General features: G+C 36.4%; 1 protein-coding gene across 1 annotated transcript; it reads right to left on the reverse strand.

Annotated features, from left to right (window-relative positions):
* Nucleotides 1-11,213: 11,213 nt before the first annotated feature.
* Nucleotides 11,214-22,418, reverse strand: hira (histone cell cycle regulator a). Its single transcript, XM_026248492.1, has 25 exons — nt 22,150-22,418; nt 21,535-21,597; nt 21,292-21,402; nt 20,876-20,966; nt 20,423-20,517; nt 20,230-20,325; nt 19,841-20,001; nt 19,541-19,708; nt 19,249-19,362; nt 18,286-18,356; nt 18,071-18,176; nt 17,442-17,657; nt 16,282-16,367; nt 16,013-16,189; nt 15,765-15,932; nt 15,479-15,683; nt 14,549-14,647; nt 14,147-14,295; nt 13,903-14,064; nt 13,687-13,745; nt 12,784-12,889; nt 12,528-12,650; nt 12,180-12,343; nt 11,922-12,010; nt 11,214-11,825 (listed from the first exon to the last, which is right to left on the reverse strand). The coding sequence occupies exons 1-25, from the start codon at nt 22,184-22,186 to the stop codon at nt 11,709-11,711; spliced, it is 3,033 nt and encodes a 1,010-aa protein (XP_026104277.1). The 5' UTR covers nt 22,187-22,418; the 3' UTR covers nt 11,214-11,708.
* Between the last annotated feature and the right edge of the window lie 438 nt (nt 22,419-22,856).

The following is a 22,856-nucleotide window of genomic DNA, read 5'->3' on the forward strand; positions in this document are numbered from 1 at the left end:
GTGTGTGTATAAATGTATATATTTCATCAGCCTTTAATCCAATTTATGTAATTTATTATAAAACCCTGTCTGTTTATTTAAGTAACAAATATAGGTGTCATGCCATAACATATTTTTAATACGACTGACTTTATTTTAAATGTGAATTTAACATTGAAAGTTAATGTGATATAAATATTGCTACTAATCTTTCATTGTTCAGAAAGAGAGCAAATAACATTTACATTATTAAACATAATTTTCACTGACAGTCTAGATTTCATTCACTCTCAGAAACTACCATTAAAATCACTGAAACTGTTAACACTGTGAAATCAATATCTTAATTATAGATTCGTACACACATCTGCACTTTGTTGTTTCTGACGAGAGAATTCGGCAGAAAGAGGTATTCAGTAAGTGAGCGAGTGAAGGAAGCACCGGCATTTCAGCGATGACTCATCGGAACAGAACCGTGTGTGATTGGTTAATGCGCAGCGCTGTAAAAACGCGTCTGTCTCTGGCTCAGCGCCAGCAAGCGATCACAGATCTGAATTTAGCAGCTGATGATATGACTTGCTGAACGTACTCGCACTGGTGTGATTGTATTAAAATTAATAGAATCTTAATCGGCTATTCTTTGTCTTTTGGAAGCTGCATTCAACCTGTTATAAGCCACACACGTACAACAAACTAATGTCACAGTGGTATCGTGTACTGTAATCGAATGTAGCCCAAGTTATTACCTGTTAAACAGTAGACAGCACACGCGTTCATCTAATAAGGATCTCCATCGCAAGCAAATAATAGCCTTTGCAGATTAGCTTTCAATTCAGTGCAGTTCCATAGCCCCGTTTTCAACGCTGCTAATATTATTAAACGTTACAACTCTGAGTGAACCGCTTCAGAACTCAGCGCGTGCAGCATGGAACTGAACGACTCAATCAAACTGATTCATGAACCAATTCACTCGTTTGCCAATTGGTTTGATCAAGCCTTTGAACAGAGTTGACTCAAAAGAATGAATCATTCGCGAATGGGCATCGCTCATTGTCCAGAGAAAAGTAGACGCCGCGTTTGGAATAAACTGAAGCATTTATTGCATTAAGATAAAGTAACGAGAGGGGCGTCGCCCACAGTAACGAAGTAAAAGTACAGATTTTTCCCAAAAAATGTACTCAAGTAAGAGTATAAAGTACCCATCTTTAAATATACTCCGAAAAGTATTCGTTACCCCGAAAAATTACTCAAGTAAATGTAACGAAGTAAATGTAACTCGTTACTACCCACCTCTGGTAGTACTGCATCCTTCATAACTCCAAAAAGTCTTAAGTTTTATTATATTTATAAGAGAAAGATAGTTTGTACCGATTTTTCCCGGAAAAACATGACCGACTGGAGGCGTGACGTGTGGGCGGAGCTAAAGAATCACGAGCGCCAGTAGGCTTTTGCGTTGAGAGCGTTTGGAAGCTGTGACATTACCGTGAGGAAAAAAATCATCACCCCAAACAAACCATGGCTAATAGTCAGATTCAGCGTATATTTATGATCCAGAATCAGATCCAGAGGCTGAAATTTAACAAGAGCAGCATCAGCAACGATGTCTCTATGTGGTATGTATTGAAACTGTATATATTTGCTTAGCGGTTTTGGAAAATGACTAAGTTCCACTTTATGTCATCTCTTTTTTTTTTTTTTTTTTTTTTTTAAGCTGTACATGTGGAAAGTGCAGTTTGATGACAACATCGCATGTTGTTTACTTGATGTGCTTACTCACCGATAGCTAAGTTAACAACACAGAGATATTTGAGGCAGTTTTACTCACCGCATGCGGTTCATGCTTGTTTGTAAAAGAAGCATCTTCGAAATGCAGGGAACAAACAAAAACACTTGCACAACTCCGTTGATGCTCTGTAAAAATAAACTCCATCCACTGGTCCCTTAATGCTGTTTTTTATTTTTTGGTAATCTGTGCAGGGTTGTCTTGCCCTGGCAACCAAAAACACACTCCTTTTGTGACATTTTGGTCTCTCGCTCTGGTCAGTTAATGTCTCGTCTCTGCTCTACGGGAGCGTGCGCGCTTCCCGAGAGAAGTGCCCTTAGGACCCATATAAGGAAATTCCGCTCCATCTAACGTCACACAGAGCCATACTCGAAAAAAACGTCCCGAAACTTGTGACAAACCGGGAAGAGGTATTTTTGGAACAAAAATACTCCTTCAAACGTACAACTTAATTTTTGAAACTTTGTCCATGTTTAGCATGGACATAAAGAGACGGCATTAATATGTTTTCATACTCCTTGGCAGCCTAACAACTTAAGTGTGACTTTTAATCAATTCAATAATTGTACTGTATTGTAGTTCAGTTCAATTTAGTTCATATTTTGAGGAGATTTTGGTAAGTAACATGTGCAATAATTGGGAATCACGACTGACCATTTAAAATATAAAAATTTTTAATTACTTATATTACAGTTAGTGTGATAGTTAGGGTTAAAATAGACAATCAGTTTTTAAAGTCCAATTCAAAGAGGCAAATTAGAGGCATATGGTGGCTGGAAAAAATAATATTCATATGTAATGCCATGGTTTAACCACTACATGCCCATATGGCTGTTTAATAAATATACATGTATATAGCTGAAGTCTAGTTACTCAAAAAAGTTCATAATTGCTTACTTACAGTATATGGAGAAAGGGAAAGAAATATTGCAGAATGACTAAAAACATAAAAATTTGACATCTAGCATCTCGTCACTATTAATGTGTTTCTAATGCTATCTGATTGCAAATATAGTATAACTGTCATCTAACAATACACATTAACTATAACGTGCTTCATGAAATTCCACTACTTGCCAGGTCAGCTAATGTGTTAAAATGTCAAAAAATGATGTGTGTGTTTGAGAAACACTGAAATGAATGGGCTTCAATGCTGGAACTATTGACACGCTGTGCTTCCACATTCCTCAGTTCCTAGAGAAGCTTATGGAGTAACTGTTTCTCAACGGATCTGATTATTTGTGGTTCTCAAGTCTGATTGGCTGAGAGCCTTTTCCATGAGTGCAATATTCTAGTGATAACAGAACTCCAACCATTTCAAAGTTTGTATCACTTCGCTTCGAAAATTTCTCACAGTGAATGTCATGGCGGACGCCCAAATTCAGTATTTTGTGTGGAATGTGGTTTTAAGATTTTGTTATTTTTTTATTTTTAGGTGAGAATGTAGTTGTTTAGACATCAAATATGTGATTTGTTAATAAAGATAATGTCTATTTAAAAATTTACTTCAACGTTAGCGGTCATTCAACAATCATGAACCTGCTGAAAGCAGCCAAAACTTCCGGAATTTGCTGCAAGCTCTGATAGCGGTTAAACATGAGATATAATTTGTTTTGGGTAAATCTCATGGGCAGTCTTTGGTCTCATTGATTAATCTATTATTTGTTCGAGAGCAAAAAGTTTTGGCATATTGCGAAATCATTGTTAATAAGTCTATTAACATTATACAGTATCTTATATAACTTTAATCCTGTATATCTACCTTTGTCCTTTTGGCTCAATTGCCTAGAAAAGTTTATGATGGCTGTTGTTCAATAAATAATATTTGATATAAATAATAGTATTTAGTATTGAGAAATAGTGTGCGTTCGTGATGGAGATTTTAGTTACATTCTTCCACCATTAGATGGCAACAAGGAGTGAGTCAGCAGTAAAAACAGATTGAGAGACTGAAATGTGGTTGTAAACAATGAAGTTATTTTTACTTCCAACTACACCTTGTGCAGCCAAAATATGCAGTGGACATTCAAACGAATGTTTTATTGTAAATATAAGATAAAGCTGAAAAATGAACGCTGCATCAGATGCAGTTGTCTCTTTGTTTTTTACACACTCATGCCATCAAATTGTTAAATGTAATATCACACTCGAAGCATATTATGGCTGAATATTGATAAAAAAATTAGATGTATAGCCTGAATGCTCTGTATGTCACTTTGGATAAAAGTGTCTGCCAAATGCATAAATGTAAATGTAGCAGTGTGATATGGCTGTATATCAGCACTCTGTGATTACCTATGGCAGACTCGTGATTGCATAAGACTGCTAATTGTGTGATATTTCTCATATAGGTATCCTTTAATTAATATGAATAATATTAATAACACATTAAGAATAAATATACAAATTTATAAATACATCATAATAAATAAATGGGATTTTTGCTACGCATAAAAGACTGGGGCTAGATGTTTATGCCGTATTTTATTGGAAAATTACAATAAATGTAATTTAGTAGTTTTTTTTTTGTTGTTTTTTTTTGTTTTTTTTTTAGATAAGTGCTCATTGAAGAGATGTATTTTCAGCTGTTTTATGTACATGATCTAGCGTAACTGATGTAAATTTGTGCATGCAAACACTTTTTAACTGCTTTTACAGACAGTTTTATGTTTTCACTGCAGAAAGTCTTCCTTTATCAAACAAAACAAACAGAATGTGCCCAAATACAAAAAGCAGATTGTTTGTTTGTCTGTAGCTCAGTCTCGACACTCACTTAACATTCAGCGGAGCAGAGACTGATGGATTTAATTATGATTCTGTCCATGTGAGTGTGTGAATGATTTCTCAACTTTTCAGAATGCAAATAGCAGGAGAGAAGAGAATTATTCTTGATGGGAATCAGGCAGAAAAAGGAACAAGTGTGGGGGTATTGCATGTCTGATTAGTAAGAAAGCGGTTTAAAAAATGATAGTTTAACTGGTTTGTGGTATGAGAGGATATTGGCAGCCAAAAAGTGACAAGAACAGAATGGATGACTCATGTTGTGGGTGAAATGGAACCATCATTCTCTTTTCTAAAGAACATTACAGAAATGCAACTGTCATATTACCTGGTGCTGTATGTTGATTGTCAAAGTTGTTTTTCAGCTTAGTTCAGTAAATTCCCCCAATTTTTTTTTTCTTACAACAACTTGAAAAACAACTGCTATCATCACAAGTATATGCATAATAATTTGAAGAAAAAATAATTTATATTATTAACTTGTATCTTCATTGTTCTATAGAAAAAGCCCAACTGATTGTACTTGGTTTGTGCACCTTAAAATGTTTAATTTTTTATTTTTAGTACATTTGATTGTTTATAACATATACAGATGAACATACAGAATCATTCTTGAATAAATGAATGATACTGTATGATAATAATAATTCATATAATCATCATAATTCATAAATCTAATAAATACATTTATAATACATATTAAACACATTTAAAAAAAATGTATTTGTCAAATCTATATTTAAATAATTAAAGCCAGAAAACCCCAGATTTGATTGATTTGTCTGGAGAGCTCCATTTGTGTTTGTATGTGATCAGTCCGGCTCTTCTAACAGCCAACTTAATTATCCAACAGTCATTTGATTGACTGCTTCTTGTTTTGTCTTCTGACCGTGGTGCTGGTCCTATCCTGATGGATCTGCAGAGAGGGAACCATGTCAGAAAGCTGCCAGGCAGCCAAACAGGTGCACAGCACAGCCTTCAGTCCTCACAGACTTCCCCGCTGTTGTGTATTTATATACGATTGACTCAAGAACTGTGTCCGCCCACCTTCCCCCTGTCTGTCTCTCAGATCCAAGATCCGATCAGCTGTTTGAAACCGAAGTGTTAGACTGCTGCCCGCACAGACATACACACACCTTCAAGCCCAGATAAGAGATATAGACATTTCAGATTAGTGAGAGCTCAAAACTCTGAAGAATAACAAAAGTCACGTACTTCTACCCAACAGGACACCAGGGGAAGTGTGTGAATATGTGCTCTTGACAAAAAGCTTGTAACGTGGGGTAAAATTGGCTTTAGGCTTTTTCGGTTAAAGTTTTTCCCTCCCACTTTCCAAAGCACTAGTTTGCTTTGCTGAACTGAATTATGTATATAATGAGAAACATTATATAAGAAATTATATGAAAAGATTTAAACAAGTTTTAAAGTTCAAATGACTTAATGATAGTTTTGTTTCTTAGAAACATGCAGCTTTTTGCTTCACAGGATTTTGATGGACTGGAGTAGTGAGGATTGCTTGTGGATTATTGTGATATGTATGTCAGCTTTTTCATTCAATGGATCTGTTGGTGAGCAAGTGAAGCAACGCTAATTTATCCAGATCTTTTCCGAAAAAGATACAACTCATCTACATGTTGGATGGACTAAGGATTAGTACATTTTTAGCAAAATTACTAATTTTTTGGGTAAACTATTATCAGTTTGGAGCATTAATGGGGCAAATCATGTTCCATTTGAAAGGAAGCCACAACATGAACAGAACAGCTTGAAAACAACAGTTCATATCATTTTGATCAAAGCAACAGTTAAATTCTGGTCTTTCAGCAACCTGTTATTTGGGTATTAATTACAATCAATAAGTGAAGGAGCAAAAATATACAAAAAAATTGTGCTACAGTGACAAAGTCATACATATAATTATGTACAATTAATATTTTTTATACAGGAAAGACATGCATTGTGGAGAGCATTATGAATATAAACGAGTGTTGATTAAAGGGGGATGTTGGCTGTTCTTCTATTTCAAGTAAATGATTTGGACACGTACCAATTGGTATGATCACACCCTGATGCCTAAATTAGAAGGCAGTCCATTCTGAACAGTATCATAGCTAGCATGTCAGAATTTTACAAGCCTAGCAATTATGATAACAGCGGTGTGATTTCATACGAGACTTGCCATTAAGGATACCAAATTTCAAAATGCATTCAGCACGGACTGTTGTATGTTATTTTACTTTTATTTACTTTTTATCTTGGAAATAATAAAAATGTAGAATTCAAAATAAATAAACTATATATGATTTGAATTAATAAAAACATTCTTACAAAGTCAACATTTATTGTAAGAAATAACACGTAGACAAGTGAAGGTTAAAAGCTCTGTAAAACATCCTCATGTTACTTATTTATTTATTATAATTGTTGTTGTTGTTGTTTTTTTAGAAATTGCTAAGCTTTTCAGAAATTTTACATGAATAATGTAATAGTTAAGATAATATATACTGTGAAAATGAAAATCTGAACTTGTGACGTATTAATATTTGTAGTCCTCACTCTAGGAAGTTGCAGCTCAGACAAGTAAGACAAGGAGGACAGCGGGGCCAGAGGCCACCGTGTCATTGTGTGTGTCGCAGTCTGAGGGACGCTGTTAATATATTTTCCTCTAAGCCTTTTCAACACCAGGATTTATATAGTTTTAAAGCCAGTCCTGACACACTGAGGTTGCTTCTCTCCAAGCTTCAGCCTTGAGAGCAATGGCATTGTCCCTCTCCCACAGCTCTCTCAAGGGACCGAGAAAAAGAGGATGTGATGAGAGGAGTGAGAGGTGTAGATGGACTGCCATCATGTGGCCTTGCCACCCACTGCTTCTGTAGAGACAGGACAGAGTGACCCACAGACGGCTCACTTTACACTGATACACTGTTTAACATTTATTATTGAAATGCATCAATCTATACTAATTACACACATACACACACATGTACATATATATATGTGTGTGTGTGTGTGTGTTTGTGTGTGTGTGTGTGTTTGTTGTTTTTGTGTGTGTTGTTTTTGTATTATATTATAGTAATAACATTTTAAATTAGCTTATATTTTCAGTTGTCATTTTAGTTAAGTTTTAGTAGGCTAGCTGTTGTTTTTTTTATTTCATTTTAGGTTTTATGTTTTATTTCAGTTTTTGTTTTATTCATTTTAGTACTGTGTGTGTGTGTGTGTGTGTGTGTGTGTGTGTGTGTGTGTGTGTGTGTGTATATATATATATATATATATATATATATATATATATACACACATACACACATACACACACACATACTCAAATGTATTTAATTCAAATATTTCATTACTGCATAATAAAGTGGTATTGATTTAGTAACAGCTCTGCTGGAATATATTCAGTGAAGGATCCATCAATCTAATTTAAACAGTAACTCTATCAGTTTGTGAGTAAATATATGTTGATTCAATATATGTGAATCAATATATGTTTTTGATACACTAAAAGTACCTATTATTTATGAATCAGACTACACTAGTAATTACTCTATACATTTTGATTTGCTAAAAAGTAGTGGTTTGTTTGAATCAGACCTAATTGTTTGTCCTGTACATTGCGTGCATCTCCCAGGACAAGATGGGTTTTCCTGCTATTATTTCTCAGTATACAACCATTTTGTCTTATCACATTAAGTTTGAACTGCAAAATATGACGTCTTTTACCATGGTGCTGTAGATTCAGCAGCATGAAATAACTTTATCCCATGGTAAAATATGAATCCGTTATCCATGATTATGTGCACACATTCTAAGTTTAAAAGCTACTGCTTCCATTATTCTTCAAGGTTTTTTTTTTTTTAAAGGAAAGAAAAAGACTTCTTTTTTCTTTTACTCACTTCAAGATAAACTAGTTTTGCACTTGGAGCCTAAATGATGAAGAATGAGCTTCAAATTCATAACTTGGAAACTCACTTTCCTCTGAGTGTTCAGATAGATTTAGGTGAAACTCTGTTCAGCTTCACTACAGTCGCAGCTGTCACATTCATCAAATCTGTCGACAGGTTGAGATGGTAAAAGACTCAGGCCTCGACACCCTCTCTGTGGTGAGATCTCCCGTGAGGTTTCCTCTCTGACAGATGGACCACTCATTGACTCCATTCATAATTCATACACACCCAAATAAACAAACATCCCATTTTGATTTTATATTTGATGGACTTTTTTCACAAAGTATCAGTCTTTCAAAGTTTTGAGTGTTCTTGCCATGATAATTGATGGGTGACAATTCATGGTTCTCCAAAAACAAGAACTTATTTAAGAACTACTGTGTTATCATCTCATGTTCAACAGACAGCCACATAGCCAAGCAACATTTTTTTTTTTTTTTTTAGGTGTAAGGTTTGAATATATGCGAAATTCAATTATTTTGATAACATAAATATTGGCTTGTTGAAAGTTGTTGTATAACTTCGAAAGACTTGAGAAGTATAGCCAAGAGTTAACAGACTACTTTAAAAGTGTTTTTCCTAGGTCAATAGCTTCATTCACTTATATCGCACGGAAAACAGCTTGGTCATTCTGCTAAACATCTCCTGTTGTGTACCACACATACTAGTCAAAGTTTGGAATGACATAAACTTGAGTAAATCAGTTTCCAGTGACCCCTTTGAACAATGAACAAGTAATACCCATTTCTTTCCCTGTCTGCCTCATTTTCCCTCTCCACACTCCAGTCAGCTGTGAGCTATTAGTCTTTGCTCTGGTCTGAGAGCTGAAAGTTTGAAAGTGTGTAAATCATGAAATGTGCTCTGTGTGAGGTTTCAGGCTGTGGGGTTTTTGAGGGGACGGCTTTTAAATTGTGTTTAGCTCAGAGTCAGACCTTGTGAGATGGAAGCAGCACATGTGTCACTTCCACTCATCCTGCTGTTTCTCTTTGTCCTCTCCTGTTTTCTGTCTTGTCTCCCTCAATCTAAAGGCACAGTAGCCTATATACATTTATCTGTATTTATCAGCTATCAGAGCTGGATTGCTTTGATTTTAGATATTATATATCTCCAGTCTTCAGTGTCTCATGATCCTTCAGAAATCATTCTAATATGCTGATTTGGTGCTCAAGAAAGACTTATTTTCAATGCTGAAAACAGTTGGGCTGCATAATATTTTTTGTTGAACCCATTTTTTGAGATTCTTTGATGAATAGATCATTTTTTATTTTAAATAAAAATATCTTGTAATACACTAAATGTCTTTACTGTCACTTTTGATCAATTTAACTTATCCTTGCCAAATAGAAGTATATATATATATATATATCTATATCTATATATAAGATCTTACTAACCCCAAAGTTTGTAATTGTCCTTGTGGGTGAACTATTAGACAACAAAAGTTTGTGCAACATACTAATATGGCATTTTGGCATTTTCTAACATTTATATACTAAATATTCAGATGGACAAGATTGGCGTCATTACAGCTGTTTCTCTCTGAAAAATGGCATCACTCTGAACTACGGCCCCCAAAAAAGCATTTGAGCCCCAGAGAGCTGACACTTTAAAGCCCTTAGGCAAGTTCTCTGGACTGATATGGTGAGCAGAGAAATATGAATTCGAAATGAAGGCTTTTTGAACACTGAACACAGGCGCTTATGACTTATATAAGAGGCATATTGTCCATGATAGAGGTCCTTTATGAATCAGTTGTGTGTGTTAATGTGCAGGTCTCAGGTGTTAGAACGCAGCTGTTTGAGAGACTTTTCCAGCATTCGCACAATGCTAAGCCATCCATTAAAATGCTAAGCCATCCAGTATAGGATCATAACTCTTGGCCACTTGAATAGAAAGTTGTTTATGTTTGACAGGCGTTACATTTGTGTATATGCGCATTGTGAGAATTAAATGCTTTTGTATTAATGTGAATTTTCTGTATGCGAGTACTGTGGATACTGTGGCATTTATGAAGGTCACACGTTCTTCACTTGTGTGGGGTTTGATATACAAAAAAGAAAAGAAAACGCAAACAAACTTTGAGACACTCCAGTTAATGTTTGTCATTGTAGTTTAAAAGAGCAGCAAGATTCAATAGAATTTGATGTCCTCACAAAGATACTGTTTATTGTTTTTGATAATAATAAGTGTTCCTTGAGCATCACATTAGCATATTTTTGATGGCTCATGTGACACTGAAGCCTAAGTTATGACTGCTCCAGCTTTGCCATCACCGGAAAACATTATAACAGAAAACAGTTATTTCAAATGGTAATCTTTCACATTTTTTCTTTGTGAGCATAAGAGACCTCTTTCAATAACATTATAAAATCTTACGAACCCCAAACTTTTGAGAAGTCATTTACATCTTTATTTTCAATCACGCATCACACACTTATATAACAGGATTCAGATTAGATTTCTACCGACTTGAACCATCTTGCAGTTCCTAGAAAAGGTTTATAAACAATGCTTTTCTTTTCTTGCCAAACACTTTTATTCTTGTTAAGGGTGTAAGTTTGGACCTTGTCGAAACAATCAGATCTCTACCACCACCACCTGTCTAAAACAAGGTAGTACTACATAAGGACCAACAAAAGTGCGCTGGTGTTAAGAAGTTTGTACCAACAGCAAATAAACCACCATACGAGAGAGAAAGGAGCAACAGGTTTTAGAATTGGTAAATTGTTTATTCCTTTTTTAATTGAAGGTTTACCATTTTCTTGATTTTATAGAAAATGGAGAAAAAAGAAGACATGGCCTTTTACAAACATTTACAAATAAATGACAAAAGTGGCTGTACAAATAAGAACTGAAGGAGAAAGCCAAAAAGAAAGGAGGCAGAAAGAGTTGGATCACCACTTAGAGCAACTTTTAGTTGTAGAAGAACGCTCAGTTTCAAGATGACTGCCATGCAGACTTTGTGCTTGATCAAAATTATCCCAAAATGTGAGTTAACATCCTTTCCTCTTTCTTACCAACGGCACAAAGATTACAAACATAATTCATTAATGTATTTAACAAATTAATTATTTAAAAAAAAAAGCATCATTATTTTTGCCCATTTTAATTAGTGTCCATGTCTGCGTTAAAGATAGTGCTGTCAGTAAAGCAGCTAAGGCAGACTGTTAGCACATGTACAGGCCAGGAAACATAAGGAAGTCAAAGGTGAAATGCTATTTCAAGCGCAGCAATTCCAGCTGATCCTGGTACTCCGTGAAGAGTCTCTGGAACCGCAAGTTCTGACCAATCACAGGCAACAACTCTGTCAGCAGATCCCGCTTTCTCAGTCCCTGAAATGGACACAGAAAATGATTTTGAAAAACACCATTAAATGCAGGAACTATACCAATGAGAAATCTGTGATTAAGTTTCAGAAAAATTCATACCAGGACTGTCGGCTCCCAGGAGCTGCTACTGGATTTGTGAACTGGTCCCAGTAAATCCTGACAGAGTTCCCTTAACCTCAGCTCAAAACCTTCACAGATACACACAGAGTTATTGTAAATCTGATTCTGAATAAGAAACAAACACATCTTCATCTTAGATGGCCTGAGGGTGAATATAGTTTTCGGTGAACTATTGCTTGATTTCGAATGGACCCTCTTGAATCTTTTTACCAGCTGACCACCTTCTCACTCACTCACCCTCGTTTACGAGGAAACGTGCGTAGATGAGAAGCCAGTGCCTGTACTCGCTTGCTGAAAGGAGCATGAGGGCAGAGGAGAGCTGGTTCTCCAAGAAGGCCAGAGTCATTCCCTGCTGCAAGTGGTGAGGGGTCGATGACAAGCGAGATGCCAAACGCCCCGCACTGAAAGAGACAAAAGTGAGATGGTTAAGGCCTGTTCACCCCGAGAACGATAACTATAAAAGATAATGGGCTATCCCTTTCAGTGCTCAAGCTCTTTAAATTAGTAAAATAAATGAGTAATTCCTACAATACTGTTCTAGTATGTTGTTATCATTATAACTGTAGCAATAGCAAAGGCTGTTACCTTAGATTACGGCCCTGTGTGAGAGCCAGTGGCCCCATGGAGCCCAGAGTATCCTGAGAGGTCAAGCAATTGCGGAAGTCTGCACACTGTATAAGAGAGTCCTGCTTATCTGCGATCAAATTCCTATTGGAGATGTATAGAAAGGGCACAAAATATCAGAGGCAGAACAATCATAGTGGCCAGGAAAATTATTGGGACGGTTTCTGGTAGTTACATGTTAAAACTACACTTAACGCATGGTTTGTGTATCACTTACCAGGTCTCCAGTGATGAGTTGAAGCAGAAAGTTTTGCCATTTGACAGCGACACCACAGCTACACCTTGCTGAGTCAAAAAAGACTGACTTACTGTAGCATCTGTGCCTGGAGTGAGAAAAGGATAAGGTATTAGTATATTTCAATTAATTTATGATAGTTTGTTGTGTAGAGCCAAGGAGATACTTGAAAATGTACCAAAAAGTAGCTAAGCACACACTGAAATCAGTGCAGACTGGGAAAGTCTATAATTTTTTTTTTTTTTAAATAAATAAATATATATATATATATATATATATAAATTGCATTGTGCAAAAAAAGAACATGCGCATTAAAAACATATGGACACAAGCTACTTTTTTGTACATTTTGATGTTTTACTTTTTTGTTCATCAGTCAAAATATTGATGCCCATCATTTTGTCTGACAAACGTCTGCTCTTCTCTTAGGAAAAGTCTCTTATGCTCACCAAAGCAGTGTTTATTTAATCAAAAATGCTGTAAAAACAATAATATTGCAAAATACTACTACAATGTATATTAACTGTTTTCTCTTTGAATACATTTCAAATTGTAATTAATTCCTTTTATGACAAAGCTGAATTTCCAGCAGTCAGTATTCTTTTGGTGGTCTTCTGTGTCACGTGATACTTCAGAAATCATTCTAATGTGCTGATTTTCTGCTTGAGAAATGTTTCTTATTGTTATCAGTGTTGTGGAAACCGTGGTACATTTTTCAAGATTTTTTGAAGAATAAGAGGTTAAAAAGAATTATTATTCCAGCCCATGGAACAATAAAACTAACAAATAAAAACTTTCTGAACTGTAGAAATCAAGGGGTGGAGTTTAGCGAGGAGTCAATTAATAAAAGGAAGAGCTCATTAAAGAAAGAAAACGAAATCACACCTGATAAGATTGGATTCAGAGATTCATTTTTGACCAAAGCCGTCTGTTTCTGAACATCCCTGCAGGAAAAGAAAATACCAGCCATTCAACATCATTTCAGATCTAGATCTTTCAGAACTGATGTAAATAATCACTAAAATCAACCTGACTCCTGTTATAAATACAGCTACGGTGTTTGGACTTTTCTATTGAGAAACAGACAAGAAGGGTCAGTACCAGACAGACAGCGTGGCTGATGCCATCAGCGCCATGACGAAGTGTCCCGAGCAATGAAGTGCTGCTATGGGAGCGGGCAGCATGATGGATGGAATCAGTCTCCGTCCACATGTAGTGAAGACAGAGAGTGTGCGGTCCTCACATGCTACAGCAACAATATCGCTATGAACCAACAAACAAAAAACAAGTCACTTTTAGTCCAGATGTCAAAATCAGGCATAAACCAATGTGTTTTAACACTCACCTGCTCCCGGTTGCTATGGTGATGCGACTGGTCAGCAGCGTGTCCCACTCTCGCCCGTCTCTGCTCCATTTGAGCTGACTGAGACGAGCGCCAGACACCACAGAGACCTCGTTCTCTACCTCCAGATACGTGATGGCATCTGTACTCACCTAAACACACAGGTTAAAAAGCCCATTAAATCAAAATGACGTTTTGTGGATTTTAGTCCATGTTTTTATTATAAGCTGATAAGTTCTCTAATAGCTGGGTTATTAACCAGGCTGGGTTTTCATGCAGAGTCTATGTTTGAATTACATTACATTTAACACTTTTATAGACATAGTACTTGAGCTTCCTGATTACACATTATGATCATTGCATACACAGGACTGATATCTTAAGTGTAGAGTTTTTGAGTCATACCTGAGTGCTAAAGGACTTCTGTATGGATGGGGTAGGAAGTTTTAACACCGCTACAGGTGTTACTAATCGAGAAGGCTCCTTCTCCGCTGAGACTGGAGTCTACAAGAGAAAAGATCAGTCAAAAGTGAGTGAACAATCTTTGTCTATGCGCACTGACATCACATGGGTTCTAATGAAGGACTCAAGAGTTAATGGAAAGATAATGAAAGATATAGAGATTATAGTATAGAGGTCATAGTCAACTAGTGTGCATTTTTCTTATATATTTGATATGTAATATAAAAAAAGGTTGAATGAAAAATGTACACATTCATATACTACAGTTGACAAGTTGAAGTGTCAGTAAGATTTTTTTAATTCAGCAAGGACACATTAAATTGATCGAAAACGGCAGCAAATAGATTTACATTTCAATTTAATGTTTTTTTTTATTTATTATTCATTAAAGAAAAAAATGATCACAGATTCCGCAAAAATATTAAGCAACACAACACTGACAATAATAAATGCTTCTTGAGCATCGACTCAGCATTGATTTCTAAAAGATCATGTGACTCTGAAGACCGGAGTTATTTTATTTTGCATCACTAAAATGAATTATATTTTAAAATATTAAAAATTGTTCATTTTAATTTGAATAATATTTCACAGTTTTTGCTGTATTTTCTGATACACAAATGCAGCCTTGGAGATTCTTACCAAACCCAAACTGTTGAGCGGTACTATGCAATATCTATTGAAAAGCTGTATATACATAAATATTTATAAACATTCATATTCATAAATATGTTAAAAAAAAATCAATATATACTTGAAATATTTTAGCAGCTTTAGCGGTTACACAGTTTTCACAGATCTGAACAGGCCCAAATAATTAGTCAACTTTGAAACGTATGTGTTCTAAACAGCTCTCGAAAGAAGAAATGTCACCTGTGGGAAGGGCTGTGATATGGGCATCATCATTTTGGCATCTTTCCTTGGCCTTCCCTTCTTCCTCTTTTCTACCACTTCTGCTCCCTCCATCTCTCCCTTCCTCTTGGCCACAGATAGTGATTTCGCCATGATCTTGTCCTCACTATCACTGCTGCTTTCATCTTTTACTTTAGGCTCCTTCACAGAGCTAGTGTCTTTGACCCTGAGACAGAACCACAAAACTTCAGTTTGGTTTTAAGTTCAGTTTAGAAGGGCACACCAGTTATAATGCAGATTTTATTACCTGTCAAGTGGGGTGATGCCTATAGTGAGGGGTACACTAGTGACCCCTGGCGTGGCCTTAGACCTTTCAGTAAATCGCGAATCCAGCGCTTTCATGGGCTCGATTTTGGAGGCAGATGTCAACAGCAGATTTGATTTCATACCGATCGAATTAACAGCTGCAGGTCCACTAAAAGAGAGAAATTTGATTTTTAAAACATATTGGTTGAGAGAGAGGGGAAATGGGATATTACTTGCATGTAAACTTACCTTTCCTTGTTCTCTTCCGCAGTTTTGTTGGGAGAGGTGGTGGTGGGGTCGTGGGAGGGTCGCAAGCCAAGTGAGTTGGCTGTACTGGAATCCGAAGAGATCTGAGGGGTGAGCTGAGTCGATGCAGACGACCCTGGCAAGATCGGGACGCTGTTGAACAACGCTGGTGAGAAGTCCCTGTGTAAAAGTAAGAGACATTCAGCCACTGAATGCATGCTGGGGAATAGGCGAGTAATAATTTTAGACGTGTTGTTATACGTGTTCGTTACCCCGTGTCGAGCTGTGCGATGCAGAGAGGTGTGATTCTTCTCCTCCCGTCTGCAGTTCTGGTCTCCACCTGCTTCTTTAAGAGGTTCTGCCCCAAAAAAAGTGCCATTTGTTAATAAATGCAGTCTTGCAAACATATCATTTGGGGACAAAAGTGGTTAACTCTTCAGGCTCTCTAAACTACTATGCTATGACCATCATGGTATTAAATGATATATACAGATTCATACAAAGACAGAGAGACAGGCAGATGTGCATGTAAAGTGTATGCAAATTATTTAATGTCACCCACACATTATGTATTTGCATGCAATATGTATGTAAACTATTACAATTTTACATAACCACTCATTATGTGTATTAGGGCTGGGCAGTATGATCCAGCTGTGTCTTTTGGTTCCAAAATATTTTTCAACACTTTTCGACTTAAAGGAACACTACAGTTTTTTTTTAAATAGGCTCACTTTCCAACTCCCCTAGAGTTAAACAGTTGAGTTTTACTGTTTTCGAATCCATTCAGCCGTTGTCCGGGTCTGGCGGTAGCACTTTTAGCTTAGCTTAGCATAGATCATTGAATCTGATTACTAACGCCGTAATGAGAGTACAGTTCCTAGCCATATCGGCCTAGAAAATCACAACTTTTCATTTTCTGTTAGTTTTAGTACACAATGTAACTACAGAAGAGTCAAGTTTTAAATAGGAAAAATATAGAAACTCTTTCCGTTTCTAATTTTTTTAGCGAGATGCTAATGGTCTAATCAGATTCAATGATCTATGCTAAGCTAAGCTAAGCTAAAATTGCTACAACCAGAACCGGAGATCCGCTGAATTGATTTGAAAACGGTGAAACTCAACTGTTTAACTCTAGGGGAGTTGGAAAATTTTTATATTTTTTTAAAGTGAAGTGTTCCTTTAAGACACACATCAAATATATAAATTATATTTATTTATATACCATAATACCAAACAAATTAGCATCTGCAAACAAATTATGCTAGATATACTTTGATATACAAACTATACTTTGTAAACTTGCAAGTCAGCCATGCCTGGAGGTGGAAATACGAGTAACCAATCATTATTTACCATATTAACCATTTGAATCACTTCAACCGTTTAAAGAAGACTGCTGTGCGTATTGTTACATATTCTTTCCTCTGACCTTCCTGATGTCCTCCAGGGACTCTCCGTTGAGCACATTGGTGAGTTTGGGCGTCTGGTTCTCAGGACCACTTCCCTGGGCTCCATTGGGGTTCTGGTTCCCCTGGCGTTCCTGCTGATACTTGAGCATTTCTGGGTTCTCAATAATAGTGCTGGAAAGGTGGGACTCCGTAGTAATGGCCAGACTCTTTCCATAGATGTTCTGATGAATAGCATTCTACAGAAAGATACACAGGAATCTTATTTCTCTCAAAACTATTAAGCCATTTGAATTCTTCAGAAGCAAGCTATTTTTTAAATGCTGCAGCACTGTTGTCGTCACACTGCATTAAGCAAGCAAAGGCAAATAGCGAACACTCTCCTAAAATGTTGTGTATCTCTTTAAGTATGACTGGAAAATTTGATACAGTTCAACAATCTAAATGAATGCATTTGCATATTTCATCAAATCCTTCAAAGAAATGATTCACTCTTCATTAATTAAATAAATAATAACTAAATGTGTGTGACTTAAGTGAGATTCCACGTTTTTTCTGCCAGAGAAACATTGCAGAGTTCTTACAATTATATAACTGAAAAGTTATTTTGTCTTAAATAATGTCAACTGGTGTGTGTGTATATTTTCTCCACCTTTTCCTCTTCATTCAAGGGATCTCCCAGTTCGTCCTGCGAGAAATCCAAGAAAGCCACAGTTCCATCCATGGAGCACACCAGAAGTCCGAGCCCATTGAGTGTCCTGAGAGATACGATCCATTCACAATACTCTCATGCATGTAAGTTTTTACCCCACTAGAGTGTCTATGATGCTTTACAGAGCTTGGAAAACAGAAAAGCTGTTTTCTTACCATGTAATATCCATAATGGACTTATCAAAGAGGTCATGGATGACCACCAGTGGGCGCTTAAGTGAGGTGAGCTGAAAAACAAGAACAGGACAACTGATTCAAGGCGAGTCATCTTAACATTCAGAAATCTCACCCTTACATGAATGTGAAAAAAATACTGAAAGAGGAATACTGTGCGAAACAAGAGAATGAGAATATATCAGAACATATTTGATTCTTACAAAACAGCTTTGTGGAAGCTTGGACCAATAACTGTGGGAGCCACTACACGCCAGAGTCCAGCGTGACGGGACTGACAAAATGTATTATCATGGCTGCAGCTGGTTAGGACAAAAACTCGTTAATATGGCCGCGATGAAATGTATTGCTTTAGCATGTCTGTTTTCTGTTTTACATGAACATTAAGCATTTTTAAGCAGAGCATAACCACAAAATTGTTTATACTACCATTCAAAAGTTTGAGGTCAGGAAGATTGTTTTGAATGAAAATACTGTTTTTGTTACAAAATATTTCCGTTTCAATTGAATGATTTTGCTTTGAAAGTTCTATTCATCAAACGAACCGTAAAAAAATAAATAAAAAAATACAGTTTCCATAAAAACTGTTTTCAACATTAATAATAAGTGATGTTTTTGAACACCAAATCAGAATATTACGATATGATATAATGATTTCTGAAGGAACATTTGACACCTAAGACTGGAGTAATGGTAGCTTAAAAATCAGCTTTGCATTACAGGAAAAAATTACATTGTAAAATATGTAACAATAGAAAACAGTTCATTTTAATTGTATAAATTAGGTTTTCCTTGAGTTTGCACAAATTTAAAATTAAATTAGAATTAAGAATTTCCAGGTTTTCCCATGTTCGTAGGAACATATAAACATAGAAATATGCCTGCCTTTTTTTTTTTTTTTTCTAGTGGGGCAAAACCAAGGGGTGATATTGAGAAGTCTCATACCCATACAGAGAGTGAGCGGTCCTTACTGCCCACAGCACAGCAGCAGTAAGGGCAGCTGGGTTTGGGTGTACTGCCATTCTTCTGTTTCTTCTTAAAGATCTTAGGATTGAACTTCTGCAAAGAAAGGAAGAGGAATTCAAAAAACACTTCTAACTTCTAGTTCTTAGCCAGTTTGAAAAAAAAATATCATGATTTCATCGACACAAAAGGAAAAACACTACAGCACAGACTACGATGGAGATTTCAATGCATGCTTTTCTGTGGAATATTACAGATTTGAACAGACACTAACCACCACAGTAACAGCTTTTCGATGACCCACAAAGTCCATGTTGGTTTTCCAGCCATCGCGTTCGATGATCTGAGCTGTGGGCCCAGAATTATTCATGGCATGAGCTGAAACCAGGTACTGGCCATCTGGAGACCAGCTCAGCCTCAGGACGTGTGTGGTGCCGCCACACTGAATCAAAGCAAGAGAGAAGGAAAAAAAGAGAGAATACAGGGTCACAAGGATGTAAACAATTTAAAGAAGTAAAAAAATAAACAAAACGAAAAAGTAAATACATTCCCGAACTAGCATTTCTGGTCTTACTTCACTGAAAGGTTTGGTGATGTTAGTCTCCATCTGCCAGTCCATGGTCCTCCAGACCTTCAGGCTATGGTCATCTGCCTGGGAGGCGATGTACTTTCCCACTGGGTCCCACGTCAGGCCTTTCACCAGCCCTGTGTGTCCCTTTAAAGTCATCACAATCTCTGTGGCATACACATAAAAAAGCAAATTCAAAAATGCAGTAGACAAAGCTTTGATTCAAAACTGATACAGAAGCCAAACCTTTCGAAAATCCCCTGAAAAAACTGTCCTAGCGTGACAATGAAAGTATTTGGTCATTTAAGCCAAACATAATGCCACTGTATTACAAAATATATCAAACCAAACGGCATCTGAAAAAAACAAAAAAGATGCTAGTATTGACATTTCACCTGGGAATTTTCGAGCGTTCCATATAACGATGGTGTTATCCACACTGCAGGACGCGAGCCAGACATCATGAGGTGACCAGGCGACATCCATTACATCTGGATCAGATTTATAGAGAACACCACATGTGTTTCACACGATGCCAAAAGTGAAGACAATATCCAGCTTCTACATGAGCAGCGTTTTCCCCCTCACCTCCAGTGTGGTTCCTCAGAATCATGACGCATCTCCACTGTTCCACATTAGCCAGTTTACTGCTGGACCCAAACACTGTACTGGGACCTATGAAACTGCACAACAAAAGAAACACAACATAATGCCTCAAAGGCCTGTGCATGGAATCTGTGGATGCATGTGTGGCATCTGTTTGTGTTACATATTTAAAAAAAATAATCTGCATAGTGGAAAAAGTAAAAAGTAATAAGCAGTGCATTTGCACAAGTGGCATCTATCATTCTTTCAACTGTTATAAGGTTTTAAAAATCTATTTTTAGCATCACATCCTTATTTTTTTAACTTTAATATTCAAATATATTAAAATATTAATATGATTATAATAGGATTTTAAAAACATAAGTTAAAAACGTATTATTATTTTTATTTATCGTGAAGGGAGAAAAGACCACAGAACGGGTCAGTTTTACTCACGCAGCTCTTTTCCACACCATGACCAGTTTGTCATCTCCTCCAGACGCCAGGTATAGTCCATTATTTGACCAGCGCACGCAATTCACACATGCTGAAATGTACAAAGTTACATAAAAAATATAATTAGATGCTGAATATTCATCAGTGTCACACATTCCGTCGCACATTCTGTCAGTGCAGTTCACATCCAAAAGGAGTTTAAAATACATTTAAGTGACAAAACATAATCTAGACACCATCTCTAAATTGTTCTTTTGATTGTTGGGAGCAAAATATGTGATACAAATGCAACAAAATCAAGACTTTAAGAGAACAATAATTATATATTGAGTTTTTCATATATATAAATATTTTTTTAGATATTTTAATCTTGAATATATAGATTAAGTAAAAAACAATTAAGTATCAAGTAATACCTAAGTGATTGTCCATCTGACATAGCAATTTGGGAATATTCTCGTTCTTTTCATCCTCTTCTCGAAGAACCGGGGCCATATTCCAAATGACCACTTTCCCAGAGTCCTCACCTGTCAGTCAACGACACATTTGTCATGGAATTAGCATGGAAATAAAATGACCTTCTACAGACTAAGCTTCATCTGAAAGCTATACTAGAGTCAGCAAAAGAATGACAGATGTTAAAGGTTTTAGATTTTCACCTTGGCCACCTGTAGCAAACTTAGTTCCATCTGGATGGATATCAACTGAGAATATTGGTTTACCTGAAAACAAAAACACACTTATAACACAAATATAGTTTGGCAACACATCTCTAACTAATAATAATAATAATTGCAAACAACAAATGTATACAATACATCCACCGCACGATTCTAAAGCAGGTTAAATGAAATGCAAATAAAGCCACATTAGCATATAACATAAATAAAGAAACGTCACAAGTTCCATTTAACTTGTTAATTATGGCTAGATTATCTCTTAAATTACACAAGTGACTCGGCTCCAGCTTCATCGACCCATGTCAGAGGTCTGCCTGTCTTTTGCAACTTCAAAATGGGTGGTGTGCACATCATATATTCATGGGTGGCTTCTTAAAACCAGCCAAGATAAAATAAATAAATAAAAAAAAAACAGCCGGTTACTATGATTCTTATTGCGCTAAAACGTGCAGAAGAGTATCCGATCGTAAGCGCCGACATGCAGAAGAGACCCGATCCGTCTCTCTACGCAACAAAAGCGCAAGTTGAAACCCCGGATTCCTGCACAAACACACAGAGACACAGACACTGAGAGAGTCGGGCTTCTGCTCTCACCATTGTGATTGACCCAACTCGGCTTCAAGAGCTTCATCTTCACGCTGAGTAATTATAAAACCGCCGTTTGCGACCCGCGATCTCCCTCTGCGCTCCCAAAGAGACTCGTTTCCAGCGTCCGCCCGCCTGCCCGGCCGTTTAAGTGCTGCGGCTCATCCGTTACTTTGTTGCTCAGTTGAACTCCATGTCTGTCTCTCTTTCTCTCTCTCTCTCTCATCACTCGGTGAGCGTGAAGCTGCAGCAACTGAAGTCACGCCGGAAGTTCGCCGTCTTTTTCGAAGTTCCCTTGGAAACAAAGAATGAACTTGTGTGTTCCTCATTTACTTTAATTTACTTGGCAGAAGTATATACTAAAGCGATTTACAAATGAGGAAATCGCATACAAAAACGACTAAATAATAGAAGCGCTATCTATCTATCTATCTATCTATCTATCTATCTATCTATCTATCTATCTATCTATCTATCTATCTATCTATCTATCTATCTATCTATCTATCCCCGTTGTTCAGTTTAATATATATATATATATATAAACATTATTTTTTGTTTATAGAGGAAAGCAATTGCCTAATTATAAACAAGGATTAAAATGTTCATTAAGGACAGTCATGTTGTCATCAATTGTCATGTAAAATACTCAAAGAACTACGTACAGAACTAAGTAATGGTTAGATTAAAGAAACCTTTTAAAAACATATTTTGAA

The sequence above is a fragment of the Carassius auratus genome, unplaced genomic scaffold (assembly GCF_003368295.1).
Source record: "Carassius auratus strain Wakin unplaced genomic scaffold, ASM336829v1 scaf_tig00017721, whole genome shotgun sequence".
Lineage (NCBI taxonomy): Eukaryota > Metazoa > Chordata > Actinopteri > Cypriniformes > Cyprinidae > Carassius > Carassius auratus.